At 40.6% G+C, this 24,712-nt stretch overlaps 11 protein-coding genes across 11 annotated transcripts; 8 read left to right on the top strand and 3 right to left on the bottom strand. All coding sequences in view use genetic code 12, as the record gives it.

Annotated features, from left to right (window-relative positions):
* Positions 1–249: 249 nt before the first annotated feature.
* Positions 250–2,855, bottom strand: IRS4 (Irs4p). The gene has a single exon (XM_064919227.1). It carries the CDS (start codon positions 2,651–2,653, stop codon positions 341–343), a length of 2,313 nt encoding a protein of 770 aa, XP_064777647.1. The 5' UTR covers positions 2,654–2,855; the 3' UTR covers positions 250–340.
* Positions 2,856–4,857: 2,002 nt separating this feature from the next.
* HBR3 (rRNA-binding endoribonuclease) lies at positions 4,858–6,315 on the bottom strand (the record flags this gene model as incomplete). The annotated part of the gene is made up of 1 exon (XM_064921304.1): positions 4,858–6,315. The coding sequence occupies one exon, from the start codon at positions 6,313–6,315 to the stop codon at positions 4,858–4,860; it is 1,458 nt and encodes a 485-aa protein (XP_064777646.1).
* A 433-nt stretch (positions 6,316–6,748) lies between these two features.
* On the top strand, positions 6,749–8,184 carry RJT20DRAFT_17422 (glutathione S-transferase). Its single transcript, XM_064919228.1, has 2 exons — positions 6,749–7,209; positions 7,286–8,184. Exons 1-2 carry the CDS (start codon positions 7,181–7,183, stop codon positions 8,010–8,012), a joined length of 756 nt encoding a protein of 251 aa, XP_064777645.1. The 5' UTR covers positions 6,749–7,180; the 3' UTR covers positions 8,013–8,184.
* A 259-nt stretch (positions 8,185–8,443) lies between these two features.
* RJT20DRAFT_124843 (glutathione S-transferase family protein) lies at positions 8,444–9,737 on the top strand. The gene is made up of 2 exons (XM_064916353.1): positions 8,444–8,549; positions 8,618–9,737. Exons 1-2 carry the CDS (start codon positions 8,512–8,514, stop codon positions 9,366–9,368), a joined length of 789 nt encoding a protein of 262 aa, XP_064777644.1. The 5' UTR covers positions 8,444–8,511; the 3' UTR covers positions 9,369–9,737.
* Positions 9,738–9,856: 119 nt separating this feature from the next.
* RJT20DRAFT_149008 (TauD/TfdA dioxygenase family protein) lies at positions 9,857–11,043 on the top strand (the record flags this gene model as incomplete). Its single annotated transcript, XM_064918995.1, has 2 exons — positions 9,857–9,876; positions 9,909–11,043. 2 exons carry the CDS (start codon positions 9,857–9,859, stop codon positions 11,041–11,043), a joined length of 1,155 nt encoding a protein of 384 aa, XP_064777643.1.
* A 1,049-nt stretch (positions 11,044–12,092) lies between these two features.
* On the top strand, positions 12,093–13,487 carry RJT20DRAFT_102639 (TauD/TfdA dioxygenase family protein). The gene has a single exon (XM_064915682.1). It carries the CDS (start codon positions 12,162–12,164, stop codon positions 13,404–13,406), a length of 1,245 nt encoding a protein of 414 aa, XP_064777642.1. The 5' UTR covers positions 12,093–12,161; the 3' UTR covers positions 13,407–13,487.
* Positions 13,488–15,135: 1,648 nt separating this feature from the next.
* Positions 15,136–15,385, top strand: RJT20DRAFT_124840 (uncharacterized protein; the record flags this gene model as incomplete). The annotated part of the gene is made up of 1 exon (XM_064916352.1): positions 15,136–15,385. A coding segment is annotated over one exon (250 nt), but the record flags the coding sequence as incomplete, so codon positions are not given.
* Positions 15,386–15,933: 548 nt separating this feature from the next.
* YCK2 (serine/threonine protein kinase) lies at positions 15,934–18,090 on the top strand. Its single transcript, XM_064919226.1, has one exon. The coding sequence runs from the start codon at positions 16,413–16,415 to the stop codon at positions 17,850–17,852; it is 1,440 nt and encodes a 479-aa protein (XP_064777640.1). The 5' UTR covers positions 15,934–16,412; the 3' UTR covers positions 17,853–18,090.
* Positions 18,091–18,327: 237 nt separating this feature from the next.
* RJT20DRAFT_5154 (uncharacterized protein) lies at positions 18,328–19,482 on the bottom strand (the record flags this gene model as incomplete). Its single annotated transcript, XM_064920455.1, has 1 exon — positions 18,328–19,482. One exon carries the CDS (start codon positions 19,480–19,482, stop codon positions 18,328–18,330), a length of 1,155 nt encoding a protein of 384 aa, XP_064777639.1.
* Positions 19,483–20,421: 939 nt separating this feature from the next.
* RJT20DRAFT_5153 (class I SAM-dependent methyltransferase) lies at positions 20,422–21,360 on the top strand (the record flags this gene model as incomplete). The annotated part of the gene is made up of 1 exon (XM_064920454.1): positions 20,422–21,360. One exon carries the CDS (start codon positions 20,422–20,424, stop codon positions 21,358–21,360), a length of 939 nt encoding a protein of 312 aa, XP_064777638.1.
* Positions 21,361–22,201: 841 nt separating this feature from the next.
* Positions 22,202–23,573, top strand: RJT20DRAFT_124837 (E2 ubiquitin-conjugating protein). Its single transcript, XM_064916350.1, has one exon. The coding sequence runs from the start codon at positions 22,484–22,486 to the stop codon at positions 23,234–23,236; it is 753 nt and encodes a 250-aa protein (XP_064777637.1). The 5' UTR covers positions 22,202–22,483; the 3' UTR covers positions 23,237–23,573.
* Positions 23,574–24,712: the final 1,139 nt, after the last annotated feature.

The following is a 24,712-nucleotide window of genomic DNA, read 5'->3' as shown; positions in this document are numbered from 1 at the left end:
GTTGCAACTCTTTGTATGGTAGCTGAGTCAGTGTTATTAGAGGAAACGAATAGACCAACAGACAACGAAAAGAACTATCGACTATTGGAAGGTACATGTATAGTGGATACTGCAAAGCATATTCCCATGCGATGGTATTAAGTGTTGAAAGGAGAGTCCTCGTGATTTATTTCCCCCACCTCATACTTAATCAGCTATAGGATTACTTTTATTAGTATAGGTTAAGAGGGAAAGTTACTGATATTTTATAGTACTAAAGCAAGATCTACCCTCTGAAGTATATAAATGCCTTTATTAATACATACTCTATTATAATCCTTTTTACTGTATGCTTTATTTTTCACCTCTTCCCTTTCTTCTTTAACAGCACATTCAATCCGATGCTACCCAAACTATCCCAAACTTCATTGTCCACTTTCTTGGGCAACTTCCTACCATACAAACATTGGTCTACTAACCACATTCCAACCACAAACTCATGTTTGTTCAAGGTACCGTCTTTTCGGAAATCAACTAGATTCCAGATTTCCCCTAAGGTTTCTTTGGGAAGTCGACTTCTTTTCCATATTCTTCTCACCACTACTCCATGAATGAGTTGGTCGACTTCAACATTCAATAAGTTATGGAAGTTCTCTTGATCACTGAATTTTGCAGAATCAAAGTTTTTCCCGGTAGATGACAACCGAGCTGCTTTCCTGGAAATCTCCTCTTCCACCTCATTATCAACTCCAACGTTTTCGTAATCGACACCAATAAGACGAGTAACAACAGATTTGATGTAGTTACCTTTGTTACTCACCCAAACACCTTCGTATCTTTTTCTTTCTTGATCGGTAATGACAGAAAGTCCATTATGATTCTTCCACGGCTTGTTCTCATTGAACATATATTTCTTCTCTTTCCTTTTGTTTGTTTTCCTCATGGTAGTTTTCAATCTGACGCCCTGGTTTGGGTGAGATAAGACTGGGGTAGTCGGTCTTCTAAAGATATCCTCGTCGTTCAGGTAGTTGTCATCCTCTTCCAGCTCATTGCTGATCGCAGCAGTCATCTTCTTCAGTTTATGTTTCTTTGGTGCTAATAGGAAGAGCCCCTTTTGGTCTTTCTTTTTGCTTTTGTTTATATCTGGGAATTGAGGAAATCTAGTAGATGTTATGATGGCTGCGAGGTTATTATCATTGCCTTGATGTTCTGATGATGAACTTGCTAATGCATCAGAGGAAGAATAGTAATAGTCTTCGTTACTGACCGACGGCGAGCTACTCATAAGCTTGCTGGTGGTATCACCCCCAAGTGTCCTAGATGCGGTATCTATATCGCTAATATCTTCGTCGCCGACTGTTGACGAGGCCATCGATGCTCCACTGTACAGTGTAAGACTGACCAAATCTGGAGGTGGTTTCCTTCTCGGCTTCAGCCTCGATTCCTCTCCTACTTCTCGTGGCGTAGCAGGTTGTGAGACTAAAAGATGTTGCTCATATGGATTTTCCTTAGCAGGTGTCATTACTTGTCCCTGTACACTTTGGACTAATGGTGATTGGGCTACCAAGCTTTCAGCACTTCCAACCTCTATGCTTCTCGCATAAGCGCTATGAGATGGCGGTATTGATATTGGTGATATGTCTCTTTGATAATCCAATTTTTTAGATATTTCTGGAGTCAATGTATGACCTCCGTAACTAGGAAGTGCCAAATTCGTTGGGCTGGGAGCAGGAGCTATTTCATTCTCCAGGAAAGAAGAACCCACGGAAGATAGCGAATTATTGAAGTCCGCCAATTCGTACAAGGGTTTCTCAAGACTTCTGGCTCTGATGGTTCCCTTTTCATCAGATGAAGGCAGTGCATTCGACAAGTTCGTCAGGATCCGTTGCAGTTCTATTCTATCACGGATACCGCTTAGCATGGCCTGGTTTTTCAGGGACAATGTTGTATTGGATGAGCCCGACACCGCCTTTGAATTGATAGACTGTCTTAAATTCTTGAGCATTTCCTTTGGTTCGTAGATGTTTGATATTCTCTTTTGAGTGGGGTCATTAACTATAGCTTTTGATTCAATGGACTGCTTGACGCTATTTATCATTTCTTTCAGTGCCTGTTGTGATTGAGACATCAGTTTCACCGGAGTTCTCTTGGATTCTTTGGGTAACGAGAAGTAGTCTATTGCTGATACAATTGACTCAGTATCGTTATTCAATGAAGCTGTTGAGCCTACGAAGCTTCGGGGCCGAGTTCTCGTTGCATTGGCGTCTCGTATACTCTCAGAAGCTGCTATCTCTGCCGTTGTACGGACTCTTGGAGCTTCTTCGGGTGACATTAAGGCTCGTGGTGTTTTAGGAGGTGATTTGATTGATGCTTGTGATGACGATACCTGTCCGTTAGCCGATGCTTTTATGGCATTAGATGAAGCATTTCTTGTTCTTGGTTTTGCTATTTGACTGTTGGAAACATTTCTGACTATCTTGGATCTATTTGGCACGCTTGCTGGTGATGCAATAGAGGAGGAGGACCTTGTTTTGGGGTTATCTAATGATACGGGCAATTTGTAAGGACCCGATAGATTTGGTTTGTTCTTATGTGGTGGAGGATCCTTCTTGCTGGCCAAGCCCTTGAACGCAGCAAGCGCTGCTGCCTGGCTAGCTGTGGATTTTTCAGACATGGGGGATTGTTTGATAGTCAAGGAATCATACGAATTCAACTGGAGATTGATGAGAGCTTGTGGTGAAAGCTTGTTGTAATGGGCGGGATAATCAAGTAGTTGGGGTAGTTGGGGTAGTGAGTTATTGAGTTCTCCTGGGTTCAATGTATATGGAATATCAGGAAATATGCTAAACAAACCAGTATGCTATATATATGTATATATATATCTAGTATATTCTGGTATGCAATATAGAGAATGCAACTGGAGCAGTTCTATGAAAGGAAAGGAAAGAAATAGAAAAGAAAAGTAAAGACAAAGAAAAAGAATAAAACTTGATCAATTGGGATGGAAAGACACAAGGAAGTAGTCACTCAGAATACTGTCAAATATCAAATGTCAAATTTCAAATGTCAAATTTCAAATGTCTAATGTCAAATATCAAATTAAATGTCAACTCGGAAGGATGAAGTATTATGAGAAGCGGCAACAGTCAGCAGCAGCAGCAGCAGCAGTAGGAGCAGCAAAAGGAGCAAACAAAGTATTATTTACCTACAAAAATACCTTAAATACGGACTATCAAACTATCTAAACGGAGAAACACACAAAATAATGTATTCTCAGTCACTAGCAAATGGCCAATAATTCAATATCAAAGAACTGAGCTTAATAAAACAGCCACTACCAAAAGACCAAGCCTCTCCAAATAAAGTAAACTTTGTATAGGGAATATATATATAATATATGAGAAGTATATATATATATAGTATATAAGCTATTATAAGCTAGTATATGTATTTAAGCTACTATACGTATATATATATAGATATAGACTTATATATAGAAGATACAATAAAACTCCCTCTCACAGCAAACACTCACGAAAACCTATACAATACACACAAGACCCACAAAATAAACACTATACATATATCAATATCAAGAATGATCCAGTGCCACAAAGCCCTGCTACCATTAACAAATTAACAGACAACCAGTGAGGCACTAGCGAGGCTCCAATGAGGCGCCAGTGAGGCTAGGCTAGGCTACAGTGAAGATTGTCTATTTATAATCGGTAAACGGTGAGAATCGTGACAGGAACAGGAACGACAAAGAGAAACAGTTTGGGAATTGGGCAGGAACAAAGAGGCGGAATTTGCAGATATGTGCACGGGGAGAGGGAACCTGCTCTCACTCGCTGGGTTGGTGAGGCTTTTGTAAGGTGTGTGACGATGTGGTATGCGAGTTGGCGATCAAAGTGTAGAGATATGGGGTGGGGGTGACAGTTGGGGGGTTGGTTAAAAAGGCGTTTCTTCAAGAGAGAAATGCTAGAGGGCTGGACACGGATAATGAAAATAATAGAATGGACCCCCCCATACTTAGTATTTTAGTGTTTTAGCATCGAGTATTTTATCACCGAGTATTTTAGTATCGAGTATTGAGTAGTTGAGTAGTTGAATATAAGGCATTACCTTCTCTGGTGTGTTATTCTTTCCAATACATGTCTTCATTGGCATTTTCTACTACCTACTAACCATTTATTTCAGGTAAGCCGGCGGCACAGAGTCTTTTAGACAAAAACCATTTTTTTGCGACAAACCTGCTCTCAGTATTCATAGCGCCGGTTAAGCGGATATTCTACAGCAAAGTCAATGCGCAAAGTCAATGCTTTTCCCATACTCAACCAGCCATGTTCTCTTCTCAATTATATTCTCTTCTCATTCTAAATTGACTTCTAAATTAATTATGTCGCTTCAGTATAAATTCCACATCTCCAAAATCTCGAACTTAATCATCGTCCTTAACACTTTTTACACAATTCTTCTACAAAACTCGTATCTGTAGCTCGTAATCCACACAAAAATCCCTAGCTACATCTCCTCGTACAGCTGTATCTCACTACGCCTACTTCACTGCCCCTTTCTAACTCCAGTGACCGCGCTTGTCTTGTTTACTTTTACGTAACATCGTTGTCTTGGCAGTAGTTTATACTTTTCGTGGTGGCTTGTTAAAAACAAACAGTCTTTTGCCGCTTATGTAAGAATTCGACAGAATAAAATTGCAGCTATCCACTGGGAAGTGGGTCCAAGAGGTATTACATTCAGAAGATATGTTATACGTTGGGGGAATAGAAAGAAGCCAGAAAGGTAGTCCTTTCGACAAAATTATGTCGTATCAGTTGGTATGCTATTTCTATGCTATGGTCTATTGAACTATTTATCCATTTACTTCTTCTTTCCCTTGGATGAGTTAACGAAACGACCTCTTCCGACCTTCACAGCTGAATGCCTGGTGTTGTTCATGGTGCTGAATGGAGAAATGAAGTTGTCAGCGCTTCCTCCACCGATCCACTCCTCAAGCATCTTCTCCTGTTGTCTTCTCTGCCACTCGTCATCTTTTAGTGCTTGCTGATATTCCTTCTGGTCCTCTCTTAAAATCAATGGTGTTTGTAAAGACTTGTGACGGTTTTCCTTGTTATGCTGGTATCCACCGTTTCCGGCAATTTTCTGTTGATTCTTACTTAAAGGCGACGGTAAAGTGTATCTTTCACCTCTCTTATACCACTGGAAGTTTGACTTTAAATGAGGCGTCACCTTACCAGTGATGTTATCAACAGATACAGCACATCTTAATAAGGTTGCACCACCACACTTAGGACAGAAATGCTTTGGTGCTCCGTTCTTAGGTATTGGGGTCAATCTGAAACAAGCATGGCATCTGTACATATAGTTACGAACTCTCTTAATTTGCTTACCAGAGCTTGGGTTCATCAAGTTGAGACCGATTTGCATTGCCACGTTCTGACAGGCAAAATCTCCAGTGGAGATCGCAACTTTGATGAATGGTTCAGATTTTCCTGTGGATTTGGATTCTTGAATTTGTTCACTGGCATCCTTCATAATTTCTTCCATAAGGTTTTCTGGTGTGATCCACTCTCCGTCATCATCATCTTCTTCGTAGTTTTCATCAAGTTCTTCATTTTTAGCTTCTGGAACAGATGCGACTTCTTCAGTCTGCACTGACTCAACGGCTTCTTTACTTGCGTCAACAGTCTGCTCCGGCTTTACATCTTCCGAGCTTTCTTGATCTTCAGATTCCTGCTCTAATTGTCTTTGTAATTCAGCCTCTCTTTTTTCTCTTTGTCTCTTACCTCCTCTACGACGAGGCTTCTTTTCTTTCTTAGGCTCTTCGGTATTATCTACCTTAATCTCTTCAGTCTTTTCATTGTTTTCTTGTACAGTTGCATCTGGCTCAGTTTCATTTTTGTCTACTGTCTCAGTCTCTGGCTTTGTCACTGCTGACTTCTTCTTGTATTCAAGTTTTTCACCTGGGTACTTTCTCAATCTCCAGTCTCCATTATTCAACTCGCATTCCAATTCGTATGCTAAGGCTATGATGTGAATATCATTTACAGATAAGACTGCGTAGTCTCCTGTTAACTTGGCAAAACTACTGACTTTTTGAATCGACTCTGGCTTTGGGTGTCTGATTTGCAACCTGTCGGCCCATAAAATTAACTGCTGTCTTGCATGTTCATCCTTCAATTCACTGTGAACACCAGGAGTTGTATAGAACACATGACCATGCTGTTGTAATGCAGAAGCTGATTGTGTAATAAGAGGAGCTGCATCAAGGACCAATGCCTTGATCTTTGGAGTGGCAATAGTCACAATATCAGCCATCTTTTGCTTTATCTTCTATATTATAACTTCTCTTTATTACCATTCCATAGTCTTAACTATGAATAAACGGTAATGAAAAAAAAATTGGAGATGAGATGTTGCACGTGACTTGATTTGATTGGTAGCGTTTTGTTTTGTGGATATGGTAGCGCGAGATATACCAATTGTAGAAGGAGCTCTTTTAATGATGATAAGCCTCCCTACAACATGGCTATGGGGTAGATTCTTAGAAGGAGGAGGATATTATCACTGTATTCATTACTGGTTGTATCAAATTTCTCGGCATTCACATCAGAAAAGATACGCAGCGCGGAAATAGCAAGCTATCTCTCTGCCGTGACTTACTGAAGCTTATTTGCTCGAGCTGATGTTTGCTTGCTGGTTCGATGCACGATTAGCCGCTTACAAAGATAACTACGCCCCAAGACCATTACGGGGGGGGGGGACCCTAATAGTCAATTTTGGAAATTGAAGCATCTGAAGCCTCCAAATTTTAACTCTCTTATCTGGGTACTGCCTCACAAGAGAGTACCATCAACCAGACAGTGGCAAAATATTCATATCCCGAACTCTTTTGGAAGTAACTCCTCAAACTAATAGGCGTATACCGACATTGACAGTTACGGTATTTGCTGCAATTGATATTGTTGCGGCCACGTAGAACGCTTACATGACCTTTACAATGCCATATGATTTAGCATCATTAGGCTAAGCATCGTTACCCGGAATCAACTATACTATTGCTTTAACTTTAACCTAACAGCAAATCCTGAAATTATACGAAGAGGTATATATATAAGTGGTTGAATGATCATAAACTCTCAAGTTTCCTTCTCTACGCCATTGCGATAACTTTAAATTAAACATGTCTCAACCTAAAATCATATTACACTGGTATGTTGAATTTTAACAGTGCTCTCCGTACGCCATTATACAAGACAAGACGGAAACTAATATAATTACACTATAGGCTTGATCAATCAAGATCCCATAGAATCTTGTGGTTAATTGAAGAATTGGGACTCGACTATGACTTAAAGATCTATAGTAGAACAAAAGCTTTTCGTGCTCCAATTGAACTCGAAAGGGTTCATCCATTAGGAAAATCGCCTGTAATTGAGATTGCGTACCTTGATGGTAGCAGTAAGGTAATTGCCGAAACGGGGCACATTATAGCATACCTTCTCCAGAATTTTGATGTCAACAGGAAATTGACAGGGAAGACTGAGTTTGAAGTGGAGCAAGTGGACTATTTTTTGCACTATTCTGAAGGAACGTTGCAGCCCCTCTTGGTTGGATTGTTTGTCAACGATTTGGCCGTTCATAGAGCTCCATTCGGTACGAGAACTATAATGCACCAGTTAACTAAAGGTATCAACAATGCCTATTACGGAAGTGAGTTAGTGAAGAACCTAAACTACCTAGAAAATATAATTAGAGAGCAGCATTCAAAGGGTAGTAAGTACTTTGTTGGGTCATTTCTTACTGCTGCAGATATTATTCTTCTTTTCCCACTTCGTTCTAATCTTTTCGACAATGCTAAAAGGCTCTCTGCCCTGCTTCCTGGCGTAGACTTCAAAAAGGACTACTCCCATTTGTACCAGTGGTGCGTGGACACCATGGACGAACCTGTCTTGGTCAGGTGCAATGAGTTAGTCACCAAAGAGGAATCGAAGATTTCTGCCTCCATGCTTTAAAAATGTCAGATGTAACCTGCTGCTTGTATTTTCAATATTGAATTAACTCTTCTTGGTAGTTTAGGGGGGCATGGGAGATAACCACTGCTTCACATGTTCTTCCCTGTTATGGTACCCGCATAAAAATTAATATATAGTTACCGCCTCAGGAACTCGTTTTTAAGCGGCTCCATTAATATATAACCGCTCCACATTTTCAATATATGACTTGATAAAAATATCACCTAGTCAACGTTAAAATATTCCATATTTAGTCATACTAGTATTCGAATCACATATAATTTAATCTTATATCGAGATCTTAAAGCAAACTAACCCCCGCATTTTATAAAACATTTCCCGATTAGGAAATTTTTTCAACTTCGTACGGATTATCATGATTTATAGTACCGATGACAGGAATATATTGAATATATAACGACGAGTTCCTAACTGCAAAAGACCCCAGAGGTACTTCCAAGACAATAACTACAGTAGATAAAACAATATAGAAACAGCGATGGTTGTTCCAGTAAGAGACAAATTCATTTTGCATTGGTATGTTTGTTGCAACTTAAAGGTAGAAACAATGCGAAACTTGCAAAAATACTAACAAAGACCATTAGGCTTGACCAATCTAGATCACATAGAGTCTTATGGCTCTTTGAACTCTTAGGTTTAGACTACGAACTCAGAGTTTATCTTAGACATCCTCAAACTTGGCGTGGGCCCAAGGAGCTTTTTGACGTACACCCAACTGGTAAGGTACCTATTGTTGAAGTCATATTTGCAGATGGAAGGGAACCTTTGAAGTTGGCTGAAACAGGTCATATCATCCAATTCATATTACGCTATTATGACCACAACCACATTTTATACCCTAAAAACCCAATGGAGCAGTTGAAAGTTGACTACTATTTGCACTTTTCGGAAGGTTCCATACAACCCATTCTTATTACTTTGTTAATTAACAATGCTGCAAAATCCTTAGCGCCTTTTGGACTCAAAAGAGTTACCAAAATAGTGTCGAAGGGGTTGAATAATGGTTACTATCTCCACGAATGGAAGTTATTTATGAACTTCTTGGAGAAAGAATTGGCCAAGAATGGCACCGGATATTTTGTTGGCGACAAGTTGTCAGCAGCAGATGTCATTTTGTCATTCCCAATTTACGAGAATATTTTTGATAATTTGGACGGAGTAAAAGAATGTACTGGAGAAAAGGGAGATTTAAGAAAAATGTATCCACACTTAGCAAGATGGGCTGACATGGTAGGAAACGACCCTTCGTACATCAAGGTTACGGATCTTATGGAGGAGAGATCGGAAGATCTCATTAGACATGCCCCACGTTATTCGTATGAGCCAACCTACTAAACCTTCGAATTATTAACGATCAATGTGATATTTGTGTATTGAATAGAATTTAACGAGTGTATAATTAACTTTTTATGAATGGATACCCCCAATTTACAAATTTTAACCGCCAATTGAGTAAGTATGAACACTATATTGAAAAATCTCCAACAATATACGGCAAAAAAAAGTGCCACTTGACACCACTATTCTGGTTTCCACTGTGGAAGTTTTCACGTTTGACGTTGTCGCAACCCTGCATTCCCGATAGGGGCCGATATCTATTTTGGCAATTTGCAGCCACACTTGGGAGATACCACAAGTAACAAGCGGAATTTGTGAATCAAATGGGGATCAATTAGTAATCTTTATCAAGTATATAAATCTGGGATATCCGTGGATATATTTTTCATCATATCGTATTCTCAATAACAATTCTAAATTGTAAAATCGTTCCACTTTAATAAACTAAAAAATGGCACCAACTGTCGCAACCACAGTTCCTCAAGATGAGGATGTCGAGAAGCTTGTCAGAAAGCTTGCTACCTTAAAACCTATTAGTCGTCCAGTTCTCAAAACTACTACTGAAAAGGACACCTCTGCATTGGAGAGTTTACCAGAAGCTGCTAGAAACAGATTCGAAAGACACAATGTTGACCTTTCCAATGGATATCCAGTCAAGCCTCCTCTTGACAAGATTCCTAAGTTTGTTGACGAAGCTTATGCCATCAGGGATGACATCTACCCTTACATTGAAAGAGGAAAAAATGCTGATCCAGAGAAGAAAGCCCTTCTTGGAGCTGCCAAAGAAGTCATTCATTTGACAAAACATATTGGAACTGAAATAGTTGGATTGCAATTAAGTGAATTGACCGATAAACAAAAAGACGAGTTGGCTCTCTTAATCGCTGAAAGAGTTGTTGTCTTTTTCAGAGATCAGGACTTATCTCCACAGAAGCAATTAGAATTGGGCCACTACTGGGGACGTGTTGAAGTCCACGCTCAAGCTCCTAGATTGGTTGATGGTATCTCTGTTATTTGGGGTGACTACAACAGAAAGAACGGCTTGCCTTTAACTTTCAAGAACTCTAGAATCGGAAACTCTCAATGGCACACAGACTTGGTCCATGAGCGTCAACCAGCCGGTATTACTCACTTACATAACGACTCTATTCCAAGTGTCGGAGGTGATACTGTATGGGCATCTGGCTATGCTGCATACGATAAGTTGTCGCCTGCCTTCCAGAAGTTCTTGGATGGAAAGAAAGCTGTCTACAGATCGGCCCATTTCTACGTAGACCGTGAGAACCCTTTGAAGGGTCCTAAGTACATTGAGAGAGAGCACCCAATTATCAGAACTCATCCTGCCACTGGTTGGAAGTCTTTGTTTGTCAACCGTTCGATGACTGTTAGAATTGTTGGTTTGGAGCCAGAGGAATCCAAGACTGTATTAGAGTACTTATTTGGTATTTTTGAGAAGAACTTGGACATTCAAGTCAGATTCAACTGGAGCTCCAAGAAGGGTTTGGGTACCTCGGCCATTTGGGACAACAGAATTTCTCAACACAATGCTGTTTGGGACCACGAAGGTCAAGAGGACAGACATGGTACCAGAGTGACTTCTTTGGCTGAAGTTCCATTTTTTGACGAGAACTCCAAGTCTCAAAGAGAAGCTTTGGGTTTGTCTTTAGATTAGATTTAAGTTAAGATAAAAATGTCTAAGATATTACATCAAATAGCTCTAAAATATATTCTATACTATGACTTTAGTCCCCCCACTATATTTTTCTACGCTTCTTATCTATGTAAACATCAGCTCACTATTTGACACCCTTCTATTTTGGAGTCTTCTTCCAGTACAATACGTCAAAATTACTAAACAAATTATCTAACATACTCTAACTATAAGCGACCTTTTCATCCACAATAGAATGCCAAGATAAATAATAATTATTACACACCACCAGATCATTCTCATTGCTAATGTCTAACCCCGACGACTAATACTATCACTAAAACTAGCAATAACTCCAACTCCAACGACTAACGCTAACACTAATATAATCTACTCGACCACTACCACTAACCCTTATCACTACCCCTACCTAATACTACCCCTACCTACTACTACCCCTACCTACTACTACCCCTACATACTACTACCCCTACATACTACTACCCCTACCCTACCTTGTCACTACCAACGCACGGACTCTGGTCTGCTGCACACGCACTTTATGAGCCGCTCACCCTCACAGTTTGGCTGCAATTCGTGCGTGCTGATAACGTAAAATGCGCCACACAATTTGCCATTTCAAATTGCAGCAATAGGAACCCCACACCGGAACACACAGTGTAGTATAAGTAGGCAATGTCCGAAGAATGTGTGTCTCTGATACTGCAAAGTTGGTGGTCTGATGTTTCATTGTAGGACTGTAGGACAGCAAGTTTCTCACTGAGCCCTGACAGCGGGTCTGGGGAGTGGCTCTGGCAGTGAGTTTTGACTAATAAGGTTTGACAATGTGGCTCCTGTTGGGCATTAATAAGCATATACCATAGTGATTGGTGAGACGTCTTTCCCTGAATCGGTGTTGACAGGAAGAGGCAATTAATTCCACTTGATCGATTTGTATGAGCTCATTCGTGTGCTGATATCGGAGAGTTTCAACTTTGGCTTACAAATGGTCCATTGACTGCACAGTTATATATATATATATATATATATATATATATAGCTAATTTCTTCATCGGTTTTAGTTTCTTTGATCTACCACTTACCAGTGAAAGTGTACTATAAATTGCTCAAAATTCAAAATGGCTCCTACTGCTACTACCCAAAATCCATCAGAGAAGGACGAAATCGAGGCCACAATTAGAAAATTGGCCTCATTGAAGCCTCTTGGAAGTTCTACTTATAGGAAAGATATCAAGGCTGGATATGACCACTCCTTCCTTGAAAATGTTCCACCAACTACTCGTGCTAGATATGAGAGACATGGTGTTGACATCAGTAAAGGTTATCCATATGTCCCAGAGCTTGACTCAATTCCAAAGTTCGTTGATGAAGCTTACGCTATCAGAAATGAAGATTACCCTTACATTGAAAGAGGAAAAAATGCTGATCCAGAGAAGAAAGCCCTTCTTGGAGCTGCCAAAGAAGTCATTCATTTGACAAAACATATTGGAACTGAAATAGTTGGATTGCAATTAAGTGAATTGACCGATAAACAAAAAGACGAGTTGGCTCTCTTAATCGCTGAAAGAGTTGTTGTCTTTTTCAGAGATCAGGACTTATCTCCACAGAAGCAATTAGAATTGGGTCACTACTGGGGACAAGTTGAAGTGCACCCTCAAGTACCAAGGGTTAGTGAGGAATTGAATGGTATTAGTGTCATTTGGCAAGACTACTACCGTAAGAAGTACGGTTTAGGGCTTACATTCAAGAAGTCTATCGGAGGTAACTCTCAATGGCACACCGATTTAGTCCATGAACATCAACCAGCCGGTATCACGCACTTGCACAACGATGCTATTCCAAGTGTGGGAGGAGACACTGTGTGGTCTTCTGGTTATGCCGCCTACGATAAGTTATCTCCAGCTTTCCAGAAGTTCTTGGATGGTAAGACAGCCATTTACAAATCTGCCCACCAATACGTGGATCGTGAAAACCCATTAAAGGGACCAAAGCATGTCGAAAGAGAGCACCCACTTGTTAGAACACACCCTGCCACTGGTTGGAAGTCTTTGTTCGTCAACCGCTCGATGACTGACAGAATCGTAGGCTTAGAGCCAGAAGAGTCCAAGCTTATCTTGGAGTACTTATTCAGTGTTTACGAGAAGAATTTAGACATCCAAGTCAGATTCAACTGGAAACCAACCAAGGAAGGTTTAGGTACTTCTGCCCTCTGGGATAACAGAATTTCGCAACACAACGCTGTTTGGGACCACGAAGGTAATGAAAACAGACATGGTACGAGAGTTACTTCTTTGGCCGAGATTCCTTATTTTGATGAGAACTCCAAGTCTCAAAGAGAAGCCTTGGGTTTGTCTTTAGATTAGGACTAGTATATAAGCAAAAATTGATTGAATACAAGTATTTGTTTTAAGTAAAATGGAAACTGTAATAAATAACTTAAGAATTCAGGCTTGTTTGAGAAATGATACAAGTTTTTCATGAAGAGTACCCAAATATCATTTTAAAACATTTTGCAACTATTTCATATATTTTTGCAATTGGTTACTGTGTCACGTGATTTGATAATGAATAACACAAAATGGAAGTATTCACCGTGTAGAGTCTTCAAGAAGACTCGTACAGCGATAGCAATATCGTAGTAATGAACTTGAATACTATCTACTACTAAGGCATTGTTTTGATTACTCTATAATAACCACATAGACGATTTTACTCTTTGTAACTACTCTAACTGACTACACTGAAATATGTTAAATGTCGTGTTCTGATGGACCGTGTCTCAAACCCTAAAACTGGGGACGAGGCGGTGTTAGGCGACAAATAGTACCTAGAGTAACTGTCACTTACACGGGATCAGGGCGTTTTAATGAAGACGTGTTCGAAGGTGTAGGGTAGCAATTGGTGGACAACCTATTTCAGATGCAGACAGGAGCTCTTTTTGCTACTGACAACCGGAAGCTTTTTGCAATATACGTTACCCTGGTATGTTGAATACGTAACTTCTGTTTTGATACCGAATGTCTCCTTTTGTATTGCAGACAATGGAATAGTTCTGTATAGACTCTTCACATAGAAGTCGTCTCTGTAGTACAATAATTTCTTCGAGTACTTGTGTTCCACGACCCCGCTTAGTATTTCGTCTGGGCAGTTCTCATTCGATAACGGGCATCGCCGTAGTTAAGAGATTTAAGATCTAGGTGAGAACGGGGTCAAGGCTAACAAAAAGACAGTAACTAGGTGAAGATAGAAACTATCAGGACTCGGAATGCGAAGAGCTACCCATACTTTCCATATTTTACCATATTTTGCCTCTTGTTCCATCGTCACTAGCTCATCTCATCTATTAATGTGAAGCTTCGCATCCTTCGCAGCCTACCATGCATATGGCTTAGGCAGAAGTCTTCCTTATTACTTCCTCCACAAAGGCTGAAAAAGAAACTGCCGGGACGGTCACAATACTTTGTGTCAATTAGCTCGAGATGATGACTTTTAGAGTTGCAGAAAGGAGCAGCATTAACGTTTATAGTAGTAGCAATTCTACGATGGGATGAAAACTACTATGCAAACGCTGGAGTCCTGCAAATTTCACTAGGACAGCACATCATCTCGAATCTGGTTTCTTTACTTTGTCTACACGCCTGGCATTCGGCAGCAGCAATGTTTCCCGCGGACTCCGCTGGTCTGTTGCTTCTCTCAGATCTGTGTACTATCAAATTTCACTGTACAACAATAAATAGCGACAAAAACAATGCCATGCCTGCCAAAATTAGCTGTCCCGGCCTGCATACACCCGTTGACTGGTGCGTCCCTGAACTCACCAAAGGATCTGATCCAACGAAAAATTTTCCCTTTACCAGTTTTGGGCTCACTGTCGCGATCGTCACTAAATTTTTCACCGTGACTGAAGAATCTGTCGTGGTAAAAGCACCATAATACATCCAGAGAAGACCATTGTGGGAGGTATTTTCTGGGTTGTTGCATATTTTGGCCACTTGTCAGTATCTGACTGTAGATCTCAGCAACTCTTCCTGTACTCTTGCTCTACGATAACGGAAATACGTATTGTGTAAGCCTGTTCCATTCCTTCTCTATATGTTGTATGTCTCACACAAACTAAGTTGCCTTTTAGTACTCTCTCCATTATCCCATTCCAGACCTTCTGCGTGTCCACCCACAAGAAATCAAAGGGACCCGCCCATTTTTTTTTTCGCTGCCATTTCGTTTTGTCCCGTGTTCCCTAGTAACTCTGATTTTCTCATTCCACACTCCTCTGACTCTCTCTCACTCAGTCACTCAGTCACTCGCTGTCTCTCTCTCACACACACTCTCTCTTTCTCTCCCAATTCTCTCACACTCTCCCAATTCTCTCACTCTCACTCCCAATTTCTCCCTAGCCCTGTCTACAACTGACAACTGAAAACTGACAACTGACAACTGACAACTCCTCCTCACGCCCACTCGTTGGATCTCATTTCTCATTTTGTCGTTTGGCCCACCAACTGCTCGTGAACCGATTTGGCTGCCGTACCCTCACCAACACAAAAAAACACAAATCGTCGTATCAACTTCACTGGCAGGTTATTAGGTCGTTTGTAGCTAGTCAGTATCCATCACCATCCAAGGTCTGTCTTATCGAATATATCGGCCATCAAGGACGTTCACGCCTTCCCACAAGACGCCAGTCCACTAATAGCCTCCACTGCCGTCAAATTCACACCCCTTCTGGTCCAGTAAGGCTTGATTCGACACTCATCCGTTTCAGCGTTTGCACACGTCCTGACCACTTCCACCAGAAAACCAGGAAAGCATCCGCCACGGCGTCGTAAGTGATACAGCAGCCACCACCACCAGCATCGTCATCATCATCTTCATCTATCCAGATACTACCCTTGGTATCAGCCGCTACGACGATTCATCAGAATTTCGTGTTGGAGTTACCGCCGTGAAGTAATAGATTCGTCGTCTTGTTTTCCCCATCAAAAACGACAAAATCCACTTTACATCTCCGTCATAAAAGATCTCTCATCACAGACATCGAGATAGACAGTTAGAACATTTCATAACGAGACAGTCGATCGTCCTCAAAAATCGATTTATCACGTTTAGCATTATAGCATTATAATCATTGCCATCAATCATCAAAACCATCTTTTGGCTACAAAGTTGACGTTCACCATCTGATCAATCTAATATTCAATCACAAAATTACGACTAGGCACCCTGTCGTTACAATCTACTTTAAGTGTGAGTCGTTTTTATATTGATTTTCACTACAACATCATAATTAGACGAGTCATACTACTCATCTAACATCATTACCATTATCACAATACATTGACGTTTTCAACTTTAACATTGTTCCATTTAAGATGTCTAACAGAGCACAATTATCTGCGAACCCGGTAGCATTAGCAGCTGCCGCCGCCTCCCACAACCCAGCCGGGTCATCGGCATCGTCCTCCAACAACAACAGCAGTAACAATTCATCTGTTGTCGGTCTTCACTACAAGATTGGCAAGAAGATCGGAGAAGGATCATTTGGTGTCATTTTCGAAGGTACTAACATAATAAACGGCGTTCCTGTGGCCATCAAATTCGAACCAAGAAAGACGGAAGCACCACAATTAAGAGATGAGTACAGAACATACAAACACTTGCAGGGATGCGAGGGTATTCCAAATGCTTATTATTTTGGCCAAGAAGGTTTACACAACATCTTAGTCATTGATTTGTTAGGTCCTTCTTTGGAAGATCTCTTTGACTGGTGTGGACGCCGTTTCTCTGTGAAGACGGTAGTACAAATTGCGATCCAAATGCTTAACTTGGTTGAAGAAGTTCATCGCCACGATCTTATCTACAGAGACATTAAACCTGATAACTTCCTAATTGGAAGACAAGGCCTTAATGATGAAAATCATGTTCATTTGATTGATTTCGGTATGGCCAAGCAGTACAGAGACCCTAGAACAAAGCAGCACATCCCATACAGAGAGAAGAAATCGTTGAGTGGTACAGCCCGTTATATGTCCATTAACACACATTTGGGAAGAGAACAGTCTCGTAGAGATGATTTGGAAGCCCTTGGTCACGTTTTCTTCTACTTCTTAAGAGGACAATTACCATGGCAAGGATTGAAAGCTCCTACCAACAAGCAGAAATATGAAAAGATTGGAGACAAAAAGAGAACAACACCGGCCGTTACTCTCTGTGATGGTTTGCCTAGACAATTTGCTGAATACTTGGACTCTGTGAGAAGCTTACCATTTGATGCCGAGCCTGCTTATGAGGAATACCGCATGTTATTGTTGTCCGTGTTAGATGATTTGGGACAAGCAGCAGATGGCGACTATGACTGGCTTCACTTGAATGGTGGAAAGGGTTGGGACGCAGCCATCAACAAAAAACCTAATTTACATGGTTACGGTCACCCTAACCCACCTAACGAACGCGATAGAAGACACCGCGACCAAAGAAGAAGCAGACAACACCAACAGCAACAAAATCCACAGCAGCCTCAACCTCAACAACAGTTATCCGCCGCTCAATTACACCAACAGAAATTACAACATTTGGTGAACAGACCTCTTCCTCCTATCAAACAGGAATCGCAAAGCGGTGGATTGCCAGTAGGTAATATGAACGGAACCAGCGATATGATCGGTGGTACCAATTCTCCAATAACAGCACAGCCACAAAATGCCAAGTATGAGTCGAATCCACAGAATAGGGCTGGCCAGTACGAGCAACAACAAATGATTGAGGACCACGATGAGGGAAAGGGATTCTGGAGCAAGTTGTGTTGTCAATGAGTTTTGTTGATTGCTCACAAATACTTTACCAATTTCTAACACTATAGGTTTCTTGTGGTATTGCAACAAAACCCAAAGCTAAACTGTTTCGTTTGAGTACTCCTATATTTTTATTCTAGTCTTTTATGTTTTTGTAATCCATTCAATTCATCATGATATTTTCATAGCTATATCTCATTATATAATTCTTTTTGTTTGAGTCTTCTTCCGTTTAATCATTAGACTTTTAAAATAATAGCTATATAATCTGAAGAATCTCTGTAGTTATTGATTGCATTGGGCTACTAGTACCGGTTTACTGTGTTTATAAAATATATTGACGAACACTATTGATATTGATTTATTTAATTCAAATTGCTATAGCCTTGGAGAGACGGATTGGTACAACGTAGCGGTGCATGATGATAATACGAGAAAAATTCACTACAATTGTTAGCTAACTTGAGGAGAGTGGACCAGACCAGCTGTGACCGTGTTACTTAGCAGCTCTTGCCCACTCGTCTTCTGAGACTTCCATTTCTTTGTAAGTTTTGGCCAAGTAAGCCTCGATCTCCTTAAGGGCAGCCATTGTTTCTTCTTTTTTAAACCTGCCATTCTCATCTCTTGATGTCCTATTAGCAATATCCAACCTTTCCTTCAATATACCTACTCTATAGTCAACCCACTGCGAGTAGAAAGAATCAAATCTTGTTCCATAGTTGATTTCGGGCTTCACCGTTGACAATACAGATTCGTCACCCTTGGTTGGGTCTTTAGCACGATAAGATGTTACCATGGTTATCCTCTCTGACATTCCCAAAGGTACGGGAGCTATGTGTTCAATCAACCTTCCTTGCAACACAGCAGCAGAACCTGATTTTGGGCCAGGAACTGAAACGACTTTGCCCTTATGTTCACCTCCCATCCGGAGTGAAGTTTCACCGCCAATCATATTTGTGGTGTCCGAAAGCATTAAAACACAGACAAATGGATAGCTGTCATGATGCCAACCAACAACTGCTGGGATGTCGTCCCCGTTAGAATCCCCACTCATAGCACGTTCACGAGACTTCTTGATCAATTCTTCAACAGACTCTGAGGATTTCATGGAGACGTTTACATGGGCTATTTCGTAATCCATGATTATTTCTAGTTCAACGCCAGCCATTTTGTTTACCAACTCCATTGTCTTAGGATGTGTCCAGGCTTCGTATGTGAAGGGGCAAGTGATTTCGTTGTCATTCTTGACGTAACCTCTGATCGTACAGTCCATTCCCGAACTGGAGTTGAAGATATATCTTGAGTATTTCATGAAAGTCTCCTTGTTTAAGATCTCACTACGCATCAAGTCAACGGCTTCGTCAGTGAAGAGTGGAAAGGGATCACTAACCCCAGTTTCAGAAATCTGGAGTGGACTAGTTAAGCCCAACTCTTCCATTGAGATGGTTCTGGTGTTCAGGAACTTTTCACGGGCATCAGAATCTGCATAGTACTGGAGGTGCTTAAGAGGATCAAACTTGATTGGAAGTGTTGGAATTGTGTCTTTGAGCAGTTGATAAGTAGCAGCTAAGTTATCAATGTACATAGACTCTGGAACGGATTTATGAAGGTTTCCATTGTGAATGGATTCGATTAAGGCTGCCGATGCCATTATAGTGCAATCTTTCTAGACGTTTCGATAGCTGGGCTCAAGAAGAATTGGCAATAATAACAATTCAGAAATAACTAAAAGGTAGTCTTCAGGAAGAATGTGCTCGTAGATAACTTCCATATATATATATAATTTTAGAATTATTGCCATGTCCTTATCTCTGCAGTAATACCGCATGCTGTCATACGAACCGACTTTGTTTTTCCGAAAAAATACATCCCACCCCTTAAGGGTCGCAATCCATATCCGAAACTGAGCAAACATACAACCATTCTACCCTCTGGGATCACCTGTCCTTTACTGCAAAAGAACATCGTTGTTATCTACACCATTGCTTTATCGCAAATCCGGCACCTTTTAGGTGCAAAAAGATGCGAAAAACATTCCCGATTTGGATATGGGACCCATTTTTGCACGGTGCGAAAGAAAGGGGGCTTGCTTAGTATGCATTAGTATTAGTATGGGGAGACGGTTAGTTTACTGATTCAAAGTTTAAAGAATAGTGATGGAAAGCGAGGGATGTGTTACTTTAATATATGAGAAGAGTATAATAGAATAGGTGGTGCTTTTTTGATAGAGAGATTCATAAGTTTTAGATATTTACTACTATTTAATGATATAACTCAATTGTAATCAAGGAAACAGAAGCGTGTGCGCTCTCTTCCTTTCGTGCTCTCTCCACATTCATTTCCGCTAACAAACGCGCACAGTTGGCCAATGAAGCTACGGTCCCAATTGGGCAAATGAAAAGAGTCATTTTTCTCAGACGACCTCGTTCGATGTTTCTGGGTATGTTCCCCAGAAAAGTGTCAAGCTATCATTATATTTTCCAGAAGTCTTCTTTTTAGCCACAGTTGCGAATTCAGCATTAGATAGTGTTGTGAAGGCGCATAAATTTTCTAACTCAGTAACCCTGCAACCCTGCAAGTCTGCAACAATATGTCCGACAAACACAAAGAAGCAATTGCTGCAAATTTAAAGGCATTCACTGCCGACTTCGCCACGAAATACGATAAGTTGGACGCTATCAATGCATTGAGCATGTTAGCAGCGAAGTCGATGTTGGAATTCGATCCAAGTAAACCTCGTAAAACAAAGAAAGAGTCGGAGCCAGTACGAGGAGACCCTTCCAAGCCATTTCTGGGATTCACCGTTGAAAACACCTTGCCCGATCCGTCCACTTTTGCCGAGAAGTTCCCTCACTCTGCGTTTAAACCAGGAATGAAGTTGATGGACTTTGCCTGCGGAACAGGTCTAGTCACCATGAAGTTGGCTCCATATCTTCAGAAAAAGGGAGTGCTCACGGAGGTGGTCGGAGTTGATATTAATAAGGATTTCTTGGCCAGGTTCAATAGCAAAGCCCAAGATGTTGTGTCTGACGAATTGTCAATCAAGTCCCACGTCTATGATATTTTGGATCCAGAAGTCCAGTCAGAATTAGATGAAAAGTTTGGTGCTAAATTTGACGTTATCATTTGTACTTATTCATATCATCACCTTGATAGTTATCGCGATGTTACGAAGAAGTTAGCTTCGTTCTTAAGACCCGGTGGCTGGATCTACATCGTAGACTTTTACAACGAAGATTTGGAGAAGAATTGGCAAACCGCTGATCCTGGAAGCTCTGTTAGACACATGGGAGGTTTGAAAGTGGATGTGCTTAATGATACTTTGACCAACTTTTGCGGCTTGACCAATGCAAGCAGTGCCCGTGAAGGCAGAGCGAAATTATGGCAACCAAAGGTATTCATCGAGAGCCATACCACACAAGATACCATTGATAAGCTCGCGAGAGATGAATTGCCCAGCAAGGATGATGGAGAAGTTTATCTTATTGATAACAGTTACATCATGGCTGTGGCCCAGGCTAAGAGATAGGTGTTCATTGTGAGAGATACTAGCCCTTCTTTTGGGCTAGTGATATTGTTATATAAAATGGCTTGACGCTTAAAATACTACTCTATGATTCTACTTTCTAGCTAATATGATATTTAGCTAGGTAAACACAAAACATGATTGATATGAACATAATAGGTTCTAGGTGTAGAAGATTTTGCTTTAGATAGTATTTCCACCGCACCTGTTTAATAATGGAAATTCCCAGGGACTACCAACTACATAGTACACCTACAAAGCCAGATACCGAAATTTTCCTTCCATGTCTCTCTCCTACTTCATCTCCCACTTTACTAACCTAAATCCACCAATCCTAATTCGATTCCGAATTCGCAACCAAAAGAAGTTTCTCCATATAAAATCATCTCCATACTAAGTGCATCATACATATATTCTCCATACAAAACAAATATTCTCCATATAAATATTGTCCATACAAATATTCACTATACAAACAATCTTTGTAGAATTCCATACAAATATTCTCCATACAAATAAATCCATACAAATAAGTCTATACGAATAATTCCATACATATATTCTCCATGCCAATTCTCACCATACAAATAACTTCCATACAAATATTCACTATACAAATAGCTTCCATACAAATCCCTCTCTCATACAAATAATCTCCATACATCCATCTCCATTATCCTCTCCACATACTTAACTCCGCCACACTGCGGCATGGGCTCATTTTAATCACAGACGATTTACCGGGTTTTTGTTGGCGGTCGTGTGAACTCAACAAAAACTCCTTGGGCGGCTAATCATCTGAAGATGATAAGTGCTGTAAATAGATTAGAGTATGCTATATTTCTAAGGAAGTTATAGCACACAACCAGTAAAGCAGTTGATATCCAGAAATCTTGATTGTAATATTTGTATAATATCGTTCGCACGCATAGAGTTGACTTTTAACAATACCTATTTACTGTTCATTTTGCTGTAAAACCATTCCTTCGTTGCCGTTGTATCGCTAGCACCGTTTACGTAACTATTTGTCAACCTGTCTATTTACACATTGTTCTGTTAGTAGCTATCGTTTTCGTTACTGAATTTAGCCTTAAATCACCATAAATCACACACACATCCGCTGATAATGGCTTCTAGACAATCACAGAAAAGACTCACCAAGGAGTACAAGACTATCCAAAGTACCCCTCCGCCATACATTAATGCTAAGCCCAACGATGAGAACATCTTGGAATGGCACTATGTCATAACAGGCCCACCAAATACCCCATTTGAAGGCGGACAATACCATGGAATGTTACGCTTCCCTACCGAATACCCTTTTAAACCACCTTCGATTTCCATGATAACTCCAAACGGTAGATTTGCCTGCAACACTAGATTGTGCTTATCGATGAGTGATTACCATCCTGACACATGGAACCCGGCATGGAGTGTTGCCACGATTTTAACAGGGCTCTTAAGTTTTATGACAGGAGATGAAAGTACCACAGGTTCTATCAATACCAGTCCAAATGTGAAGCGGAGATTAGCGAAGGACAGCAAAGCATGGAATATCAAGGAAAACCAAAGATTTATAAAGCAATTCCCGGATTTGGTTAAAGAAAACAGGGAAAGCATTGCTATTCAACAGCAGAAAGACGAAGAAGAACAACGTGAGATAAACAACGCTTCTGGGAATGGTGTAAACGAAGATGAAAAGCCCATTGATTTGCAGAACATGGACTTGTTGGATCCAGAAGACAGAGCCAGATTGCTTGTTGAGCAAGAAAGAGACTCTCATATTGAAAACAGTTTTGGCTTTCAGCGAATTACTGTATTTGGTGTCATTGTGGCTGCTTTCTTAGCTGCCTACTTTAACTTCATTAGACGTGGTTAAGCTGTGCTGTGCTGTCTATCAAGCATACATTTTATTGACGTGAGAATGATATGAATTATGAAAGTCATTATATTAATAGTTACAAGCTGTTCTTTTTCTTTTTTGTTTGGTTCGTTCATTTCGACAGAGAGCAATATGGTTCAACTCTATCCAAGAATCTGTTTGCTACTCAATGGGTGATCGTGCATGTCGGGATGTTCGAATATGAGCCATTTTGATGAGTTGGCATTATAGAAGGTTTTAGGTTACGTGAACTTTGTGGATATTCCATGACTATCCAATGAAGATGAATACATATAAATAGGTTTTTAGATGCAAATACAAGGTATTATTGAAATGACGAGAGAGTAGTATGCATATTTGCACTCTGAAAGACCGATCAATCAATACTACAATGTACTATCTATTCTTGGAGCATACTAGTCTATTGTTACATCCCTCTAAAATCTCTATAGGCCACCAACTGGTATATCCATGATATCATTTTCCAGTTTGTGGCTAGTCAAGCTGATGACGACGGAATAAGGAGTAGTTCCATGCGTTAGCTGGCCGTTTGCCATTCCCGAACCGAGTCTATTTTTAACTTTCTAGCGTGCCTTCGTCTGTTTTACCATCATTAAGCAAACAAACTCCAGTAACCACATGTCTCGTAAAGAGGCACAATACTTCATTGTGCTCGCTAACAATAGATTTTCAAGGACGCGAACAGAAACATGGGTATCGCCGAATATTATCGTTTACAATTTTTCATCACTTAAACGACTTAATTCCTTTTGCTGACAATGACGTCTCCGCAAGAGCTCGGTACCTCACATTGCATTTTGCATCTTCAATACCAAAAATTAAGACTTCTTGTCGCTAACTCCAGTCACAATAATATCATGAAATCCTTGTCCCAATTAAGCTTTCCTAGGAACCTTTCGTGCGTGGGGATAAGATTATTTTTAGCGATGAAATGTCTCTTTGGGACAAGGGTCCTCCAGAAAGGTGCGTCAACATTCGTTAACAGTGAGCAGTTTTATAAGAAGAATCCTAAAAGTTAAAACTGACATGTACAAGGGTTTACGAATGGTACCCCACAGAGAGCTGCCCAGATATGGGAGAACTATTTAGTATAGATATAGCCTTGCGTTGCAGATAAGGATCCCGGCCTAATTTAGACGAGCCAGAATGAATTGAGTGTTGTGTCGCAGAGGAGAAATGTGAGTCCGTCGCAGTGGAACCGCCTCGTTTCTCAGGATATGCACAGAACAGTAGTCCAAGAGTACGGTTGTAGAGAAAGCGGACAGTTTAATTCTCGGTCTCTATTGACAGAAGTTAGAAATTTCTACTTGGAGGTACAGTTTTCTTGGTGTTACTCGGGCGCAGGAGCGGGAGAAGAGGTCACAGGACTGAGAACGAAGCTTGAAGCAGAGGGAACAGAAATCAGTGCATTTCCCAGGGCACAGAGTCAATGAAATAGGCCCAGCTGTATGG

Source organism: Scheffersomyces xylosifermentans (assembly GCF_036884685.1).
Source record: "Scheffersomyces xylosifermentans strain CBS 12540 chromosome Unknown RJT20scaffold_1, whole genome shotgun sequence".
Lineage (NCBI taxonomy): Eukaryota > Fungi > Ascomycota > Pichiomycetes > Serinales > Debaryomycetaceae > Scheffersomyces > Scheffersomyces xylosifermentans.
Note: the sequence above shows the minus strand (reverse complement) of the source record. Positions and strands in the feature narration are given on the sequence as shown.